Here is a 19393-nt window from a genome sequence, read left to right as displayed (position 1 = left end):
GGCTTGGCTTTGCCCGTGCTCCAGCACAGCCCCCGTACAGCATCCCTTGCTGGCTCTAGCTGGCGCTTTGGGTTCTTCCAGGGGCGCAAAGAGTTTTAGGGTGAAATACAGACATTTTACTTACAGAGCAGAGTAAATTCTATATGAGAATGAGAATGAAAATGATCTGGACTTTTTGTATCACCTTCCCTGGAAAGCGCTTTGCCCACGTTACTGCCCGGTGAGGGCAGCACCACGGAGGGAAGCTCAAAGCGCCTGGCACTGGTCACTTGGCACCACGATCCCCCACACCAAGACAATGGAAACAATGGGTTTGTACCCAAAACACAGACACATTTATTAAAAAAAAAAAAAAAAAAAGGCAAAAAAAGCACACCTTTTTCCTAGAAAACTCCCCCGAAACCAGGCTGGGGCACGGTGGCAGCTGGCTGGCACTGATGGGCAATGCAGAATGAAATGAAACCCAAGTGTCAGAAACGGTTTATAAAAATGGCACATTTATTGCTACAGAACGGTCATGTACATGACGGCATCGAATAACTACAGATGAGAAACAGGTAATGGCCTACACCAAGCTGTCTTTGTTTGCTTGTCATCTTCTTGAAGGAACTCCAGCACACAACCTGTTTGGACACTTCTACAAATCAGAAATACACCAAAAACATGAAAAAATCGAGGCACTCAGCCACACATTGAAAACAAGGTGTAACTGTTCGTTTTTTTATATATTTTTCCTTTTTTTTTCATTTTTTTCCCATTTTTTTTGTTTTTACTGCTGCAGCTATGTGTATAGTCGCAAAAATTTCCCCGTTGCGACCTACAACTAAAAAAAAAAAGCTACCATACAGTTTCATCTCAATAACACATGGTAAAATAACATCTTTTAAATAGTAAAATAAAGTAACAAACTTTTACTCAGAATGATTCCAAAAATCTACAAAGAAGAAATATTCAGAATCTGACATTTTTTTTTTCCGTAATATTCATGGTATAAAAGGATTGCTCCTGTGAAAAATAAGCCAAATATATTTTTTATTTTTAAATTTAGGGTTTTTTTCCTACTAGGGTGTACTACAGTCTATTTTATAGCAAAAAGAGCACTAGACAAACGAAGCTTTATAACAAAAAGCCAGGCACTGATACATGGTAAATCTCTGCTTTTTTTTTTCCTTATCTTCACTTAATTGCATCACAAGTAACAAGAATGAAAAAGGCCACAGTTCATATATTTTCACCATTACATAAGTCTATAATACTTGAAATGAGTATGGTCAAACCAGCACTGCACAAATATGAATCAACTTCAAGTCCCATGAGAAAGAACATGTTTTTTTTAAAAAAACAAAACAAAAACAAAGCGAAAAGGTAGGGCCCCCTGGGCCCTGGTGCCCCGCTGTGTTGGAATTCATCGCATTCCACCTCTAGGTTTTCTTTTTCCAGTCAACCAGTGGACTAATTTTTCCTTTTTATTTTTTTTTTTATTTTTCTCTTTTTTTTTTTTAATTTTTTTTTTTTAGATTTTTTTATTTGTGCTTGTTTCGGCTGAAATCTCTTCGTTCCTGGCAATATTCTGTATTGTTCGCTTTTGGACATGGATCATATTCTGCCGACGGGATACAAAGCTGAACCCCTCCTCTCCCTGACTGCCTGTCTTCATTGCCTTCCCCCCACCCCGCCCCCTGAAAAAAATCCCACAACTAAAACCCCCCCCAAAACCTCGGAAGACTGAATCAGTACAAGTTGCATCACTGGTAGGACTGACAGTTGTATAAACATTAGTGTTCCTTGCAGCTACACAGAAGACAAATGGTAAAAAAGTTCTAGATGAACAGATTCCCTATTCAGCGTATTCATAAATTACTTGAATGTGGAGGTGGATCAGTTCTGAAAAAGCTGCTAAGTCAGGATTTGTTCCTTTCTTTGCGAGTTTCTGAACCTGGTTTGATTACCACAGGGTACAGCTTTCTAAAACCTTCATCGCTTTAGCTAAAGTATCACCAGCTCAATCCCCTCGGAGAAAGGCAGCTCAAGATGTGCACACCTTACCTGGGCTGGGAAATAACGGAAAAAAAATTCAGGATTTACACACTCGCGGGGCTTTTTGTGTTTAGATCTTGCCTTGTCTGGAGTGGAATCCAGCCAGGATCCTCAGTTCTTAAATCCAGGACGGACGAGCGTGCATCCTGCAGCAGCTAGGGCCCATGAGCGCGGGAGCAGCGCAGTGTGCACTGGCATCCATCCCGCGGCAGCCACCCCGCACGCCCGCGCCGCTCCTCGACTTCAGCCACGGGCGAGGGCAAGCGGAACAAGAAAAGCTTTTTTCCTTCTTTTTAAGTTCCAGAAACTAAACTCGTCATTTATTTTCTGTCCACAGATTGTTTTAAATAAACATGAAGTTGGTCTTAATTTTTTTTTTTTTTTTTTTTTTTTACATCGTTTATCAGAAGCACAGTCCTCAGCATCTTGGTGATGATCTCCTTGCCGGTCCCTACCCCGCTCGAGCAGCACGCTCGGCCAGACTGAGCCCAAGTGTGGTCCACTGGTTCTGAGGTCTCCTGGAAAAAAAAATCTATAAATATGGCTTGTTCATCGGCATCGTGCTCTTCCCGGCATCCAGAGGGAGCCCCTGCTGCACGGCACGGGGCAGCAAAGCCCTGCAGCCCGCCGAGGGGACCGCTGACTGTCGTGAGCGCCGGGTGGGCTCCGGCGTTATCCCCCCCCCCTCAGACAACCCAGGCCTCTCCAAGTCCAGCGCTCCTCCTGCCATAAGCCTCTGTGACTCGGAGTTACGCCTCAGCGTGGTCTCCTCTAGCGTCTGCTCTAGCAGTTGAATCCACCTCCACATTTGAGAAACTTATCAACAACTCAAAACATTGAAAGTTTTATCGCTACTAAACATATTTACAGTTTGCAGCACGCACACAGCTAATCCAAATGGGTATGGGGATGTCGAAGGTGAGCACGTGGTAACTATCATATTTGTTCTTTACGTTTTCAGAAACAAACATAAAATTCAGATTCTTGTATCTCACTATTTCATTTAAATGAGACTTTTTTTCAACCACACAGATTTTTATAAACAAAAAAACTGATACAATGTATTAAAACACATAATAACAAGAGTCTACATGTAAAAATATAACTTTTACATACACAATTTCAAAATAATGATACGTTTGCCATTTGTTGCATAAAATTTACAAATGTATTTTTCATTACTATATAACTGGCAAAACAGGAGAACAGATGGAACATTTAGACCGTTTGATGTATTTATGGCATTTATTCAGTGTTGATAGGTGGAAAATCTACTCGAACAGGGAGATTTTATTTAAAATACATGCCAGGTTGGTGTGGCTGTAGAAATAGAAACTGGAATTAGAGACAAAAGGATGCTGACAAATACTTAACTAGGAGCACTATCTGTTAATCGTACTGTACACCAAAGTCAATCGTTATTAAGATTCACTATGGAAGTTGGTTCAATTGTGCCCAGACTTCAAAGCTAGTTATCTGATGAGCTGCTGTGCCATAGTTTGAGCTATGTTACTATTAAATATGTTAAGTAAAAACTTCATTCGTACTGGCCAGAGAAATACTGTACTACCACCCCTCCTCGAGAAAGTGCAACTTAATGCTTTAGGACTCATAAGGCTTGTTATAATGCTGCATGATGACTGGAATTGGCATCTCACAAAGAAAGGAGGAGGCAGCAAGTGGTCTACACTTAAATAATCCACTTAAAAACGAGAGAACAACAGAAAAAGAAGTCGATCAAATCTGTCACACTACTTGCAATTTTCCCCCGCGATGGTGTGTCATGCCCTCCCCCCCCCCCCAATCTGACCATGTATTCAGCAACGCCTCACTGCACACTATTTAGGCTACACACATAGGTAACACTTTAATCGGTTTGTTAATCACAGCCACTTTGATTATGTTATGTTTCCGATGATATAAACATTGGAAGGCACAGTGGTAACATTGTAGCATTCTAACCTTGTACCTCTGAAAATCCCAGAAAAGGGTCGAGCGGAGCGGCGGGTGCCAGGGCTGGCTCCCGCGCCCGGGGGGCTGGCACACCGCCGGCCCCCCAAGTCCTGTCTTCCCCAAAGACCGAAGAAACAACTCTCTACTTTAGTTATGAATGAGAAGCAACGTCAGGGTCAGCATTTCGTCCTGCACTACCCCTCCAGAGACAGAGTTGGCACTACAGGTTACAATAACAAAAACAGGGGAGAGGGACAGAAATAAGACAAAAAAATCCTTATTTACAGTAAAATCTTCTTTTTAAAAAAGTTAATCAGTACTATTTTTTTACAGGAGCAAAAAAGTCTGAAACAAATGAACAAAAGCTTACCATATTCACTAAATTTTTAATATATATTTATATATATATTTATATATATATATTTGTCATAGGTCTATAAGATCCATCTGTTTCTCCTACCCTAAGGAATGGCTAATGTCATCGCTTCAGTTCTCATTAGGACGTTTGCTGGTTTTGTAAGTATCTGGGCAGCAAAGCTTCCCTTTTAATATCCAGTAAGTATAAACACTAGCTGTCTAGCACACCAACAAAAACGCTCATTTTTTTTTTTCTTCAGAAGTACACTTTTTCATTATTGCAAGTTTACAATTTTAAATTAAATATTTTTTTCAGACTTACAAATTAATTATATTTTTTTTTTTCCAAAAGAAGTTTAGGCACAAATGCATTGTCCCACAGTGTGGAGAAGATTGCCATTCAGTCTCTAGGCTGTGCACTTACAGCTCGTAACATACTGCGTTAGACATTCTGCATGATATGTTAAAGAGAGTCATCCCTCAAGTTGCACTTTTTGTTTTTTTTTTTTTTTCCTCGGTTTTAATAATCGGGAATGCTGAAATCTCTTGCGTCTGTGATTCTTAACTACTCAGACTTGTCTTATATTACAAAAAAGGGGTTAAGGAGAAGTGTTTATGTGGGTTTAAGATAATACAGCTGTTAAGGAAGTGGTCTCTTGCTTAAATGAAGAAATGTGGCAACTTGGACCTGTGGAAGAAGTAAAAAATCTCGTCAGTCCTGGAGAGTTGAGTGTGGGTCCCTCCACCCTCCTCCGCAGCCCACCTCATCATCATCGCCTCGGCCACCATTGTGGGGCCGCCCAAAAACTGGCACCCTGGGGACACTCTGCCCTGGGCAGGGGGGGATGGACCCGGGGCAACCCCTCCGGGAGCAGGGCAGGGGGCTCCCAGGGCATGGCTGAAAACCAACTTGCCTTTTTTACATCTGTCCCATGTGGTTGGAGGCATCTCCCATCCCGGGGTGGGGTCCTGCCAGTGACAGCGGAGGAGGATCTGAAGATACTTTCTCTTCTTCCCTTCTTTTCAGACACGCTGCTTTAGGATTCAGATTTCTTTCTGTCGAATTGAAGCAAAAGGCGAGCTCAAATATCCACATTTTGATACCGCATTGGTCTGTTCGTTGCATTTAAAATAACGAGCCGCAGCTACTTGCTCTGGCCGCGGCCCGAGGCGGTGGAGATGGCTTGGTCAGGCCAAGCGCCGAAAGGCACCATGCCTCCACGCACAAGCTCTGCCAATACCTCTGGGTTTAGGCTCTGCTGAGGAGCGGCCGAGCTCCAGATTGAATCCGAATCTTGCCGGAGAACGAAAACGTGCTGAGGCCGCCGAGGACCTATGGCAGATCCCTACTGCCACAGCCTCAAGGGAACACGGGCACCGCGGGTGCTCAGAGGAGCCCGCCAGCTCTGGGTGCCAAGGGCTCGGTCCTGCCTGCCTCCCCGGCCCCTGGCGCCCCTGGCCAGGCTCCCCCCGACCCCAGCAGTGCATTTGGCATGGCTGAAGCCCAGGAGGCTGTAAGGACAGCTGATGGCACACTGACCTCTGACAGCTGATGGCACACTGACCTCTGACTTGCTGCTCTAAGCTGAGGATGACGGCCACAGCCTGGTGTAAAATCAGGAGCTTGGTCTGGGGCTTGTCACTCTTCAGGTGGAGCTGCACCATCCGGCCCAACTCCTTGAAAGCCTCATTGATGTCACGGACACGCAGGCGTTCCCGAGCATTGTTGGCCATTCTCCTTTCCTTTTCCCTCTCGGCCTTCTGCTCCGGTGTCAGGTCTTCGTCATCATTATTGCTGGGAGACAAAAGGAATACATCATTTTCTAATGATGTGGAAAATTAAGTAGGGCAAAGATGTTCAGCAGACTTTGTCCAAAGCCAGGGCCATGCTTATTTGCTGCTCCCCTTCCACCCAGCCTCTGCAAAATCCAGCCCCCTTCCATTTTACACTGAGTAAAGCCTTGGTTTGTAACGAACCTTTACAACCTCCAAGGCAGGACTTACATTTTAAAGGACTCGTATTTTAAAGGACTGGTATTTTAAAGAAGCAAAAATACAGCTCTTTCCGCTCCCCACCCCACCCCCCAGTAACATCTTTTATCATGGCCAATACTGCAGCATTTTAAATCGTGGCAGAGCTCCACTTATCGTTGGCCTTTAACCCCAGAGGACACGCTGGTGGCTCCCTGCACTGCTCCCACCTTTGCTGTTGTGGGCTTGCCCTGGGAGCGAGAAGCTTGCCCCTGGCCAGCGAGGGGACCTCCCTGTCTTGCGCCAGTGCCAGCACCTGAGTCCCACGGGCTCCAGCCCCTCAGCAGCAGCTTCCAAGCCAGGAAGCAGCCGAGCCTTTGCACGCTCCCTTCACAGCAGACCATTGTTTGGGTTTTGGAAGCCACTTTCTCCACCGCTGAGGGTGAGGCCCCACCAGCCTCCCCAGCAGTGGCAGCCACTGGGGCAGCACCCCAGGCTATGCACCAAGCACGGGGCATCGAAATGCCTGTGGGCAAAGAGCCACGGAAGTAACTTATGGCTACAAAGAGCCTTACGGTGAATTTCTGCATCCATTCTGCAAGAAAACTGCCTTCTAACAGGATAAAATGATGATTTTAAATTGAAAACACATCCACTGGTGAGTCACTAGCACTATATAATTTGAATTGGTTATGCAAATGCAGTAATAAATTTTCAGCAGCCCTAACAACATGGATTTAGACATATAACTAAATACCAGGAGTAACCTTTTAAAACTGCAAGCATGTTAAAAGCAAAACTGTTAGCCTACAAAAGCTTCAAAGCACATATAAATTAGCATAAGCGACAGCGTATTTGTTGAATTAACAAGAACTATGATCACCTCACACCAGCATAAAGGTGCTTTCTTCTTACCATACTGTAAACGCACATGAAAGCCTCACTTATACATATGGTTCCTTCAACACATTTATTCAGAGAAAATCTCGAGTGTCATATATTTTCTCCAGTTGTAAGAGATGTGAGTGTAATTAACATTTTAAACACCGGTGAGCGCCGGCCAGAGAGGTCTGAGTCTCGGTGCTCTCTCGGGGCAGCACATCTGCTCAGGCGCTCCTTACCTCTGCTCGGGGCTTGTACAGAGAACCAGAGATGGAAGGAGAAAAGGCAGAAGGACACTGCTGCTCCATCCTTAAAAAAATCCCCCAAACATAGCAGGGCCACACCTGGATTTCAGCTTTGTTGGGATTTTTTTTGCGTAGCTTGGGACTGAACTGATGATGAAGGGTGTCAGCAGCCCTGAGCTGCACCCTGAGCCGGGCGGTGACACGCGGGCAAGGCAGGTGAAATGCAATTCAGGGAGAGAAATTCAGGGACAGCAGTAAAGCCTGTCCCTCACTCGGATTTGCATCTGCAGCACCCATCAGCATCATTCAGGCTCACCACGGGCATGAGTCCCCGGATGATAAAATCCAGCTACGATTTCACTAACACTTTCCCAAAATGTATAAAGAATATGCTGAACAAGCAAAGCCCTCTACACCCTCCGCTTCAACCTAGACAGCCCTGGAGATGTACAGAAACTGAGGACTGGGAATGACAAATTCATTTTGGAGGCAATGGAAAAGCATACGGTTTGTTAGTTCAGATGCAGGTGTGACCAGCAATTAGGCACATTTTTAAAGAGATGGAAATCCATACTGTATTCCAATTTGCAAGCGTAGGCAGAGAGGAATAACAGCCTAATTCATATATTTTAGCGTAACGCAATTTCTTTATAGATTGCGGAGAACTCGCTCAGTGTCCAAATTTGTGAATTTTTCAAATTTGAGGACGTCCTGGAGTACAGGTACCAGAAAGGCACTCGGTACTGCCAGAACAGCCATGCCGTTCTACTTAGGCTGTGCTTTTACCTGTCAGGAAAAAACCTCATGGTTTCCTCCTGTTCTGTTCACTTCATCAAAATCCAGTAAAGGAATTAAATGAAGCGACACTATTATATACTGTTACCTAGATCTTGACCTAGTAATTGATTTGATATCCTTCTTGTCATCCTCTAGTTTCTTGTCCTCAGAAGACTTTGTGTCCTGGAGGTTCTCGTCTCCCTCGTCGTCAGATTTGATTTCGGAGCTCCCCGAAGAGACGCTCTGCCCTTGCAGTCCGGTTGGCATGCCTGTGAGAAAACACATGGATGAGCTGTCAAGCAGCGCTTAAGCCATCGCCTAACGCTCTGGGTCTGCGTCCTGTGGCCTCACAAGACCCCTGGCTGCTGCAGAGCCGGGCACGTGGGCAGCAGCTCCTCAACACAGGTTTCAGCCCCAGCTTTGGGGTCTGCCTCTGCTCGGTGGAAGGGGGTACAGGATGCCTAGCTGCTACTCCTGTCCTTCAATCACTAGGTAACTTCTCCTTCCTCTTGAAAAAATAATCTGGAATATGTTATTCTCATAGAATAATCAGAACACCTTGGCTGCAATGAGTGAGCAGGACCTTGTCAGGCATCGTAAGAATTTGGGCTTGCTCTTCCTTGCTTTACCGGGAAGATCAGCTGCCTGTAGGAATAATGACAAACCCTACTGCCTGCTGGGTTCAGGTAGCTCCAGGCCTGCTTGACAACAACCCTGAGCAGCCTGAGAGGCTTAGAACAGTCCAACACATCTTGCAAGCCAAGGAGAGGCACTCTGGTGCCATCCTTCCTGCAGGCAGAACTGTAAAGGCGGTAGAAAATCTGGGAGTCTGAGCTTCACCTGAAACTCACGGCTTCCTGATGCATATCTGCAGTGTTTTCCACACTCTTCATTCTGCTGCTTAAAGCAGCCCTGGCACCAAACCTCGCTGTCCAGAGGGAAGGTGCTTGCACGCTTCTGCTTGGACTAACTGGAGCATTTCAGGGAGCAGAGCTGAGTGAGCAAACAGGCTCTGCCCTGCTCTCCCCGCCATGCCCTGCGGACTCCAGCATCCCTGTCACCAGAAGCTCAGACACCCTATCCTGGCTCACCGCCCTCCCGGACACGTGCCTGGGGATGCTGCGTGCTGGGGTGGACTTGCCGGGCAGGCGGTACTCACCCCTGTACGGGTCCTGGGGCGGGTTCAGATCCGGGGACGTGGCGGACTGGACGGGCAGCTGGGGGACGGGGACCTGGTTTGGCACGAGCGAGTGGCTCCCGCGGAGGCTGACCCCGTCCTCGCGGTGCGCTCCGACCTGCCGGCGAGGGGAAAGGCGTCGGTGAGGCTGTGCGGTGCCAGACAGCGGCCCAGCCCCGAGCCCGGGGGACCCCAGGAGAGGGATGGGGACGGCGAGGCATGGCACCGGGCTGTGTTTCACTAGAGGGCGCAGATGGCCCGTGCAGGCGCAGCGCAGAGCGCGTGGCGCACAGCGCATGGCGCACAGCGCGCAGGCCGCCCGGGAGGATGCTGTGCCGCACGCCTCGTGACAAACACGGCAGAGCAGCTCAGGCAGGTAAAATGTCAAATTGTCTCCCAGGGTGCTGCAGCCGAGCGCACTGATTCCTACCCATCTGTCTTCTATCATGTCCGCCAACAGATCTGACAATTATCTTAATGCCCATATGCTTAATTGTGGGCTTCTCAATTCCCCCATTGCTATCGGAAATCCTGCAGGAATTTCAATTTGGCATTCGACTTTCATTTCAGGGGATCAGATTCACAGGCCTGCCATTTTTTTGCCCGTAATGCCAGCTAAGCCTCTGACAGCGGGAGCTGCGACAGTGAGCGGCACGGCTCCCGCTCCCCCCAAACATAATAACGTGTCACCTGCCTTTCCAAAACGAGAAGCCCCGTCCAAATTAGTGCTCACTGTATTTCATTAACCACTGAGTCCCAAACCCGAAGAGGCACCATCCCTGCCAACGCTGTGATTCCGGGTAATACACCAATAAAGGTTTTATTAAACACTCCAGTAATGCCATCATCAGAGCTGACAGCATGGGCGTGACGGAAACGCATCCGTTCTTTCCTCTCTACGTGGCTCACAGACACCCTCTGCGGAGCAGGGTTGCTCCTTCATTAAATACAGGAGACCGCCAAGAAGAGTTAAGCATCTGAAGAGCAAAACTGTCAGAAGTTGCTTTGATATAAAAGCACCCAGAGCGGTAACGCTGGCACTGCCTCCCCAGTCCTGTGTGGCAGCTCTGGCTGGTTGCACTCCAAGGTGGAGAGGGACCGAGGGGCACTCGTGTGCAGGGACAGCCACCCCTCTGCACCGGATACTCAGCACCCCACCTCCTCCAGGGAGCACCCCTGGACACCCCAGTCCAACGGGCGAGAAACACAGCGCAGAACTGTAAATCGCTCTTTTATTCTCAAAAAGTAAGTACTTGGGCAGATAAAAAGATGGAGGGATGTTTCTAATCAGCCTTACAAGATAATGCAGGATAATTGTTAGCAGCAAGGCGAGACGGCAGTAAGAAACATAAAAGGGAATCCTGCCAAGGGGAACTTGAGAAAATCTTTTACTACTAGACGAAATGCAAATAACCGAAAGCAAGTGTAACATTAACAGAGACAAAAACTCTCTCTTTGTTGAGACGTTTGAAATTTTAAAACATGAGCTGCTAAGAGAAGAGTGGAACCAGCATTATTCGGTTTGAAGGGAGGATCGGATGTTACAGGGCACTTGGAGCCCAGCAGTTCCACTTCCTCAAACCTTACTGCAGAAAGCACCACGAGCTCCTGCTGGCGGCCTTCCGAGGAGAAAAAGTATCTTCTCCCCACACCTACGGCAGAAAGCACCCAGTGAAACAGGCTGTCCTTCCCCGTCCCCAGCGCCACCAGCCCAGTGGGACAGGACCCAGGGCAACCAACCTCGCTCGGGAGCTGGACCTGACTCCAAAGCCAGACCTACCCCCGAAGCTGGACCTAACTCCAAAGCTGGCTTGAACGTGATCAGGGGCTTCACCCCAGGCACCTCCATGAGCCCCCTCTGATCTATACTTTCCTGCGATTCTATGAAAGACAAACCCCATTTACTCTTGAAGCTGATGAAGACAAAGACACGCATGACACCACTTCTGGTTGGCAGACCACCCCCACCCTTCGAGCGGAGCTCCTTAGAGTGGCTGGAAGCTGCAGAGGCGCAGTGGCAGATGCCATGTCTCACTCTGGGTCCCCCACCCCCGGCTCCTGTGAGCCCCCCTGGGTCCCTCCCTGCCTTGAGCAGAGACAGACCCCGAGGTGGCCAGCATCCCACCATGGGATGCCTCCAGCTGTGTGGTCCACCTTGGAGAGGACAACCTTACCATGATTATTCAGCCTGACTTCCTGAGGACTACGCCCTGTTTTAAGAAGCAGACGTAGTAATGACGGAAAGCTAATGATCTGGAGAGTTTTTAACCTGTGCCATGAAGTCACCACCACTTTACTGCTGTCATACTGACACAAAGTTTTGTTTATATTTTTAGCATTTTAAAATAAATTTATATTTTTAAAATATTTATGTCCTAAAAATTTACAATTTCCTCACATTTCCTCTCCTTTACGTTCTGGAAGGTAACTGCCTGTGTTACATCTCACTACTGGATGATAAAACCCATCCATTCTTTTATTCTGTTTCACAACCCACTATGTGATTAATCTCACTTGTAGAGATTTGCAGCTTTCCGTCCTGCCAGCTGGCACATTCCAGGATCGCCTGGTGAGCAAGTCCAACCTATGGCCACCCCGACACAAAGGACAGACCATTTTTTAGCCACTGGGATTGACTTCAAGCGCATCTTCCCCTTTCTCCAGGTGGGAAGCAGGCGCCCCGGGATGGGATGGAGCTGGGTCTGCAGCCTCCTCCCAGCCGCAACCCTCCCCGTGCCACAGCGAGGGGGCTGCTCCAAAGCACCGACGCTTTCCAACTCTACAGCTACACAAACCACCGCCTTGCAACGGCCTTTCCATAGTGTTTTCCTGGACAATCTATTTTTCCAGCTTCAACCACTTGCAAGAAGATTGAGGCATCCCAGTCACTTCATTGCCCACACACAGGGCATCTTCTGAGACAGAGCAAGACTCCAACTCCACCAGGCTATAAGTACCTTTATGCGTGCGTGCATATGTGCACACACACGTATCCATAGCAAAAAAGGTCAAACCCAACTCACACCATGAGCAGAAGACTACAGGGACTGGTTTCAGGCAGCGCTGTGGTTTCTACCACGCCACCACATCTCCACTGACCATGGGATGCTCTGTCCTGCATGGGGAGCCAACCACCCACTTTGACAGCCAGCTTCAGGTCTCACATGTCCCCTACAAGGGGCTGGCCATTTACTTTCCTCATCAACCATCATTTCCTTTTCTGCTCTAAAGACCATCAGGGTTTTCCACCCAACGACCAGGAGCCCAGGACCTTCAAGAGCCCAGACATGGCTGAAACCCACCCTCTGCCCAGGGATGCGCCTCACTGAGATAAAGCCCACCCTGTGTAAGATGTGAGGGGTGGAAAGCAGCACTGCCGGCCAGGGGTGTGGGCACCTCCTGGCACTGCCGGGGCCACAGGAGATGCTCCGTTGCCTCCCCCTCCCTCCGCAGCCGGCAGTGCTGCTGGTTTGTCTGTTACAGAAACAACAGCTCTGCCCCGAGGTGGAGCGAAGATATGAATCATTCCCCCCAGCCCGGGAGTATAAATAATACTTATCTTTAGAGAATCAAACTCACTTTGAAGTTCTATTAATATTTTATTTATTTCCATCTCTTTAAACAGCCCTCTACTGCGGCACTCAGCAGATTGGAGTGGAAAAAACCCCAACAAAGAACAAATCCTAAAATGCACAGGAGAGGTGTAAGTAGGCTCTGTTACTGATGTGCAAGTCTCTGCCTTAACTTCCCCTTTGCAATCACCATTCCAGGTGCACGCAGGGACCCCAGCACATGTGCACATCCTCCTCTGTGAAGTACAGCCTGCTTGAGAGAATTTAGCCAAGCGGAAAGAGCATGAGAAGCTCCAGTCCTGTGGGGTTTTGGCTACTAAGGTTAAAAAGGCTTCTGGAAGATAAATAAATACTGGTACAGAGAAGGCTGATCCCAGAGGCAGGGATCAAAATTGTTCTGCAGACTTTCCAGCACAGGTTTTCTTGGAGGCACACACATACTAGGCTGATGGGCACGGCATGAAAGCCTGGATGGATGATGCCTGAATTCACACTTGCATTGTTTTTTTTACGGCATTTTAAAAACTTCAACAGCAGGAAGAAAGCTAGATCTTGTCTTCTCTTACCTTTGCATTTTCATTTTTATATAAACTAACAGGTACTCAGTACAAACATCAGGTTTTTCTGGTTATGCTAGTCTGTATCTATTGTGGATTACCTGCACAATCTACACATTCGTCATGAATGGGAACCTGTTCTAAAAGAATACGTGGAAATTCTTTAATACTCAGCATTTCATGATGGAGATGTATACCTGCAATTAACCCAGCTATAGAATGAGATGCTGGGATGCCGGAGAAGTCACAGCTTCACCTTTGTTCCACAAAGTGCCTTTTTCCCTTTTTAGAAAGTAACTATTCCGCTAAGCTGCTTGCTTCATCAGCCTCAAGAGGTACTGCATTGAATTTGGCAGTTAAGTAACGCTGATTAATATTACCCCCCAGAGAAGTCCCCTCCGAGCTGAGCTAAGCCAGCTCCACGCTGCTGCAGGCTGGATGGGACCTGTGACAGCAGGGGGACCGGCAGCCCCCCAGGACGGGGCAGGCTCTCCTCTCCCTTCCCTACACAGCAATCATGCTTTTTTCTGTAGCAGCAGAGTCTCCCCAGCATCCTGAGGATGTACAGATCACCCTCTCCAGGAGTAAAACCCTGCTCTCCATGTGTGCCTTCCCAGCCGCCGCCATGGAGGCCAGGGGGAATGGGGGGCTAGAAGGAACAGGGGGGCAGGGGGAACGCGGGGGCCAGGAGCAACAGGGGGCCAGGAGAACAGGGGGGCCATGAGGAACCAAGGTCTAGGAGGAACAGGGGGTCTGGGATGCACGGCAGAGCCGGGGCACCAGCTGCCCATCCCACATCACCCACCTCTGCGTGCCACGGCACACGTGGGTCACCTGCCACTATGGACACACCAGCAAGGTGCTCAGTTTTCCATAAACTTCAAGAGAAAATGTGTCCATGCGGTGACAAGACCCCCGGTGATGGGGAAAGCAGTTTTGGTACCTTGAACTGCCCCTCCCCATGAATTCCCAAGCACGGCCGGCAGCCCCCAAGCGCTGCGCTCCCTCCTGAACTGCCCCAGATTCTCCCCCTGCCTCTCGGTCCTGCGCAGGACGGTGGAACTTCGCCCTCCCCTACCTGGCCCAGGAATGAATCCTGAGCACTGGTAAGGGATGGTCATACAAAGGTTTCTTTTATTGCTCACAATGGGCATGTGAAGGCCGGGCACGGTAAGGAGCAGGCATAAGCTGTAAAAAATGGGGCAAGGTTTCCTATGAAGTTATGAGCGTTGCATCCCTTTCCTTACAGTTAACCCCTCTCACGCTGAGCGGCAGCCCTCACAGCCACCGTCAACTTTCTAAATACGAAGGGAAAACTATCCTCTCTAGCCTGGAGCACAGCTTCAGGTGAGGGTTAGGAAGATATTATCCCTAACTTGCCAATACCATGAACAAATGCAACAAGCAACATGCTTTGTCCTTTTAAAAATTATGACCTCGTGTTATCCAATTAGATAAATAAAAACATGCGGCAAGAAAGTTGTAAGGTGATGCATGTTAACATGTGTTCAATATTGTCAAAATGTATAAGTCTGACAGAAAGCAGATTTGTGCAAAGCCCTTATAAACCTCTCTCGCTATATTAAAAAGGGAACAGCGCAGGGCACTCTGAAACAAATGGTCTCTCACTGTATGTGTGTATTATTGGTCCAAATTATTCACTCTTATTTAACTGCACCAAAGTCTTTCATCTCCATGCTATACAATAATAGTTTCCATATGACCGGTGGCTCAGCTATAAATAAGATCAAAAGCAAAAGAAAGGATTTAATTAAAAAAAAAAAAAGACATTAAGAGTGGCATTAAATCAGGGAAAAAGCAAAGTTCACCTTTTTTTTTTTCTGCAGAAAAGAAGTAGTGCTGAGTACTAAGCAGCGTGCCAAATATCTTATGAAAGGGCTGTTTCTAAGCCAGTTGTATGCAAAAACCATTTAAATGGAGCCGAGAGTGGCAAAGCTGGACTTTGCCATTAAAAGGAAGGGGAAGAGGAAGATGAAGGGAAAAAAAAAGCGCAAGTGCCACGTCTCCAGGCGAGGCCGGGCTCCCGGCAGCGCGTGTGCCTCCTTCCAGCCTGCTGCCCTGCACTGCTGAGGGAGCAGCTCACTGCTGCGCCCTCACGCTCCACCAGCTTTGCCTGCCCACCGTGGAAGATAACCCAAGTAGTTTAAGGGAAACTAACCGGTTGTGACCCGTTAAGGAGAGAAGTGGGTTGCCATGGCCCTGGGAGGGAAGGCACTGAAATAATCCCCACGATTTCTTTCCAACAGAGATGATTATTCATTTAAGTCTTGGCTAAATCCGGAGATATAAAGGGTCCTAAAGTACAGGATTAAGAATATTAACTCTTCTTCACTGAATCGGAGTGGGAGCGGGGGGAGCCACGCAGCAAGCAAGTCCACACAACCTGGATGCTTGATGTTGGTACCCAGTGGTGAATGAGGGGGGTCCCATCCAGAGCATCAGGTGCCTGAGCCACGCTTGCTGCCGCCTTCCTCCGTGCCGGTGGCCTCGGCTCCACACCTCCAGCTCCGCCAACGCCGGCCACGTGTGCCTGGTGCTGCTTGGGAGCCACGTGGAGCTCACAGGCAGCAATGAAACCCGGGAAACCACATACAATGGGGTCTTAACCATGTGCCTAATTAGCTGGTTAGAAATGAATGGGGCCATTGTGCGAAGACAACGCCTTCCTGAAAAGGTGTCGGTTAATATATTGGTCAGTGGTTTCTCTCCTGGTCAAAATGAACTTTATAGCTGCAAAATAATTTCAAAATATGATAAAGGCTGTAATTGCATGGCATTAGGAATGTCAACCAATTAGGCAGAAAACGGTGCTATATAAAACCCCTACACTGTTGCCTGTTATGTCAGACTCCATTCCAGTAAGGTCATTCTGCCAAGTTCTTTTGAGTTTATATTATACCTGCTAGCTCAAAAACGCAGTCAAGCAAAACAAACCACAGACACAGCAGCTACGACTGCACTAAAAATTAGGAAGAGAAAAAGATACTAAGACACAGCGAAAGCCTAATTTTGCCTTTCAAATAATGCCAAGTCGCTTGACTCTTTTTTTGTTTATATACGAATGACATAACCGAATTACTTCATGAGCTGCTACTTTAATTCCTAGGGGTGGAAAATTCCGTAAGTTAATTTAATGTGGATGTAAAAAAAACCCCACAACCATACACATGAAGGCGCTCTCTTCCTGTGGGCCCTCACGTGAAGCACGCAGGCTGCGAAGGGCTTCTAAACGCTATCTTAAACATAATGTACACCAGTTCCCGGTGTATAATGATTTTAATCAATCCCTTCGTGCAGCGCTACAGCAGAAACACGCATCTTCTAAGGTTCCCGTGCAAAAGTTTGCATTGAAACGCTGTTTTCTACAATTCCGTCTGAAATGTTATGCTAAAATCCCCTCAATCCACATAACCTCTGAAATAACAGGAACTGCCGAAAGCCAGGAAATTCACAGCTAAAGCTGAAAATACACGCTTAGCTCATGCCCTTGAGAGATGGAGATGGGCAGATTAAACCGACCAAGACTCCACGCTTTTATCTTGACATGCAACTTCCAAAACTTTGGCCTTGACGATCCTCACAGAGACAGAAACCTTAGGAGCAGCCCGACAACAAACACCACGTTATCCTCATTTCTAAGCCGCTTCTGCCTCTTCCCAGAAGTTTCTTTGCAGGTGTCCTGGGTGGTTCTGTACCGGCTTTATGAGCCTGGTGAAAGGACATTGTCTTCGTTTTAAAATGGTAATTAATTACAACATTTTCCACCCAGCAAATGCTCGTGCATGTGCTTAACTTTCAATGTCACCACCAGTCCCAGTGGGACGACTCAGGGCGGTAACGTCGAGCACACACGTGCTTGCAGCACCCAGGTCCGGATGGGATGGGAAACCCAAACATCCATCCCCCTGGCTCCATCAGCAGGCCACCCCCCTTCCTGGCCCCGCCACCCCCAAACACCCCCTGCAAAGGGACCGGCTTTGGGCCAGCAACTGCTGCAGCCCAGCTTTGCAGCTGGGGCACAAGCGAAGGATGCTGGGCACATGGAGCGATGCTGCATGTTCAAACTCCTGCCCTCCAGCCTGCCCAGCCAAGGAAGCCATGCCCCAACACCCTGTGAGGGCATCCCCCCCCAGCTCCTGCACCCCAGGGCAGCGATTGAAGAAATACCCCTTTTTTGAGACTTTCCTGCTGCCCTTCTCCTGGCTGCATGGTTGCGGGGGCAGCGGAGCCAGCAGCTCCTCCGGGCTTGTGCCGCTATAACAGTTTGCTGCTAAACTGGTATCAAACACACTGTATTTGTTCACGGTGTGAATGAATGTGCGCCGGTTTGCTCATGGCACAGAGGAAATTCGGACCAGGGCCATCAGCAAATTCCAGGGGCCTGCTAAAAATTAGGAAATGCTGAAATGCTCTCCTTACTGGGCGACTAAAAAAGCTAGGGACTGTAAAATAAATCCCTTTTAAGATGGCCAGCTACAGCAAACGGTTCGCACAGGGAGCGGGACTCTGCTCCCAGCCACACAGCTGTAAACCTGGCCTTGTTCCATTAAAACCGGAGCACTTGATTCCCATTTCCAGCAGCATCTGACTGATCTCTGCCTTATTTTTGTCTGGGGAGAAAAGTCACACATCTGCTGCAGGAGGGAGAGGGCGGGCAGGCAGCGCAGGCAGCGCAGGCAGGGCAGGCAGCGCAGGCAGGACGTGCAGGCTCTGCACCGCGCCGCAGTGGCTCTGGTGCGCTCGGGCAGCACGCGGAGGTGCATGGTGGGCACAGCCGCTTCCACCAGTGCACTCGACAAGTTTCCGGTCCATACCTCCCACTGCTACTTTTATTTACTGCAGCTGGCCAGCCTTTTATAGCCTGTTTCATGTATTAAAATTCAAATGTGGAAAACATTACCAGTATCCTCCTTGATATTTTTTTTTTTTTTTTGTAATTTTTTTCCCCCTTCAACTTCCTTTTCAGCGTGGAATGTATCAAATGGTCAAAGGCTAACTTCAGACTGACTCCACTCAAAAACTATTTCCTTTGTTCTTACGTTTTCAGTTCAAAACTCATACCAGTTTTCCAAAAAAAATGACTGGGCCCGACTCTTTCACCCAAGTTACAGTTTCAGACAGTGAGTAATGCTGCCTGGGAACGCAGCAGACTGGCTTTTCAGAGAAATGTCCCTGTCTTGTTTGCAGCAGCAGCAGCGCTGCCCTCCAAGCATCCCATTTCTCCTGCCCAGCTACCTCCCTCTGACCACACGCATCTTTAGCCAAGTCCAAACAAAATGAGCCAGACCCCATCCCTCCGCACTTCTCCTGGAAAAGCCGGTGCCTACATATTCCTGAAAATACAAAAACATTTTTTTTTAGATGCATGATAGCAGCACTTCGATTTCTCATTGTTGCTGCTTTTTTAGTCTAAATCTAACTTCACCTACATCTGGTATTTAAGCAAGGAGCACATATTTATGGAACAAACTGCCTCTGAAGTGATGCCCTGGGTGCATGTTGCAGCAGTTTAACATATGCAAAGCTAACAAAGCTACAAAAATTAAAACTCTTTTCTCTTGATTGAGAGCAGATATGCAGAAACAGTTGTAAGTCACAGATCTGGCTTTTAATAAAGCCAGATTTCTTCATTAAAAGCAGTATTGTTTAAACACTGGAGGAAAAAATAGCTTTGTACAGACTAAAATCTTAGATTATATGTATCCCAAGTGTATTTAACATATTACCTGAGGCCAAGCTAAATTACAATCTAGAATTTCCTTTTGTGAATTCTCAGCAACTGCCACAGAGAGCAAAACAATGTCTGGTTCATGCTAATTTTATTGGGGAAGGGGAGACGAGATG

The 19393-nt window shown here is 47.8% G+C and overlaps 1 protein-coding gene across 30 annotated transcripts in view; it reads right to left on the bottom strand.

The window, feature by feature from the left end:
- Window positions 1–475: 475 nt before the first annotated feature.
- The window catches only part of TCF4 (transcription factor 4), a 240179-nt gene continuing 221261 nt past the window's right edge, over window positions 476–19393 (bottom strand). For 22 of the 30 annotated variants that reach the window (XM_055698366.1, XM_055698367.1, XM_055698362.1 and 19 more), the window contains 5 exons: window positions 9382–9517; window positions 8329–8491; window positions 5913–6142; window positions 5262–5403; window positions 476–5035 (listed from right to left, as the gene is read on the bottom strand). In XM_055698366.1, the coding sequence (XP_055554341.1) occupies window positions 5267–5403; window positions 5913–6142; window positions 8329–8491; window positions 9382–9517 (666 nt within the window). In that variant the 3' untranslated portion in view covers window positions 476–5035; window positions 5262–5266. The remainder of the gene's footprint in view (window positions 5036–5261; window positions 5404–5912; window positions 6143–8328; window positions 8492–9381; window positions 9518–19393) is intronic. The other 8 variants (XM_055698364.1, XM_055698371.1, XM_055698372.1 and 5 more) reach the window with 1 other exon arrangement.

Source organism: Falco cherrug, chromosome Z, assembly GCF_023634085.1.
Source record: "Falco cherrug isolate bFalChe1 chromosome Z, bFalChe1.pri, whole genome shotgun sequence".
NCBI lineage: Eukaryota > Metazoa > Chordata > Aves > Falconiformes > Falconidae > Falco > Falco cherrug.
The sequence above is the reverse complement of the archived record's forward strand: the minus strand, read 5'-3'. Positions and strand labels throughout refer to the sequence as shown.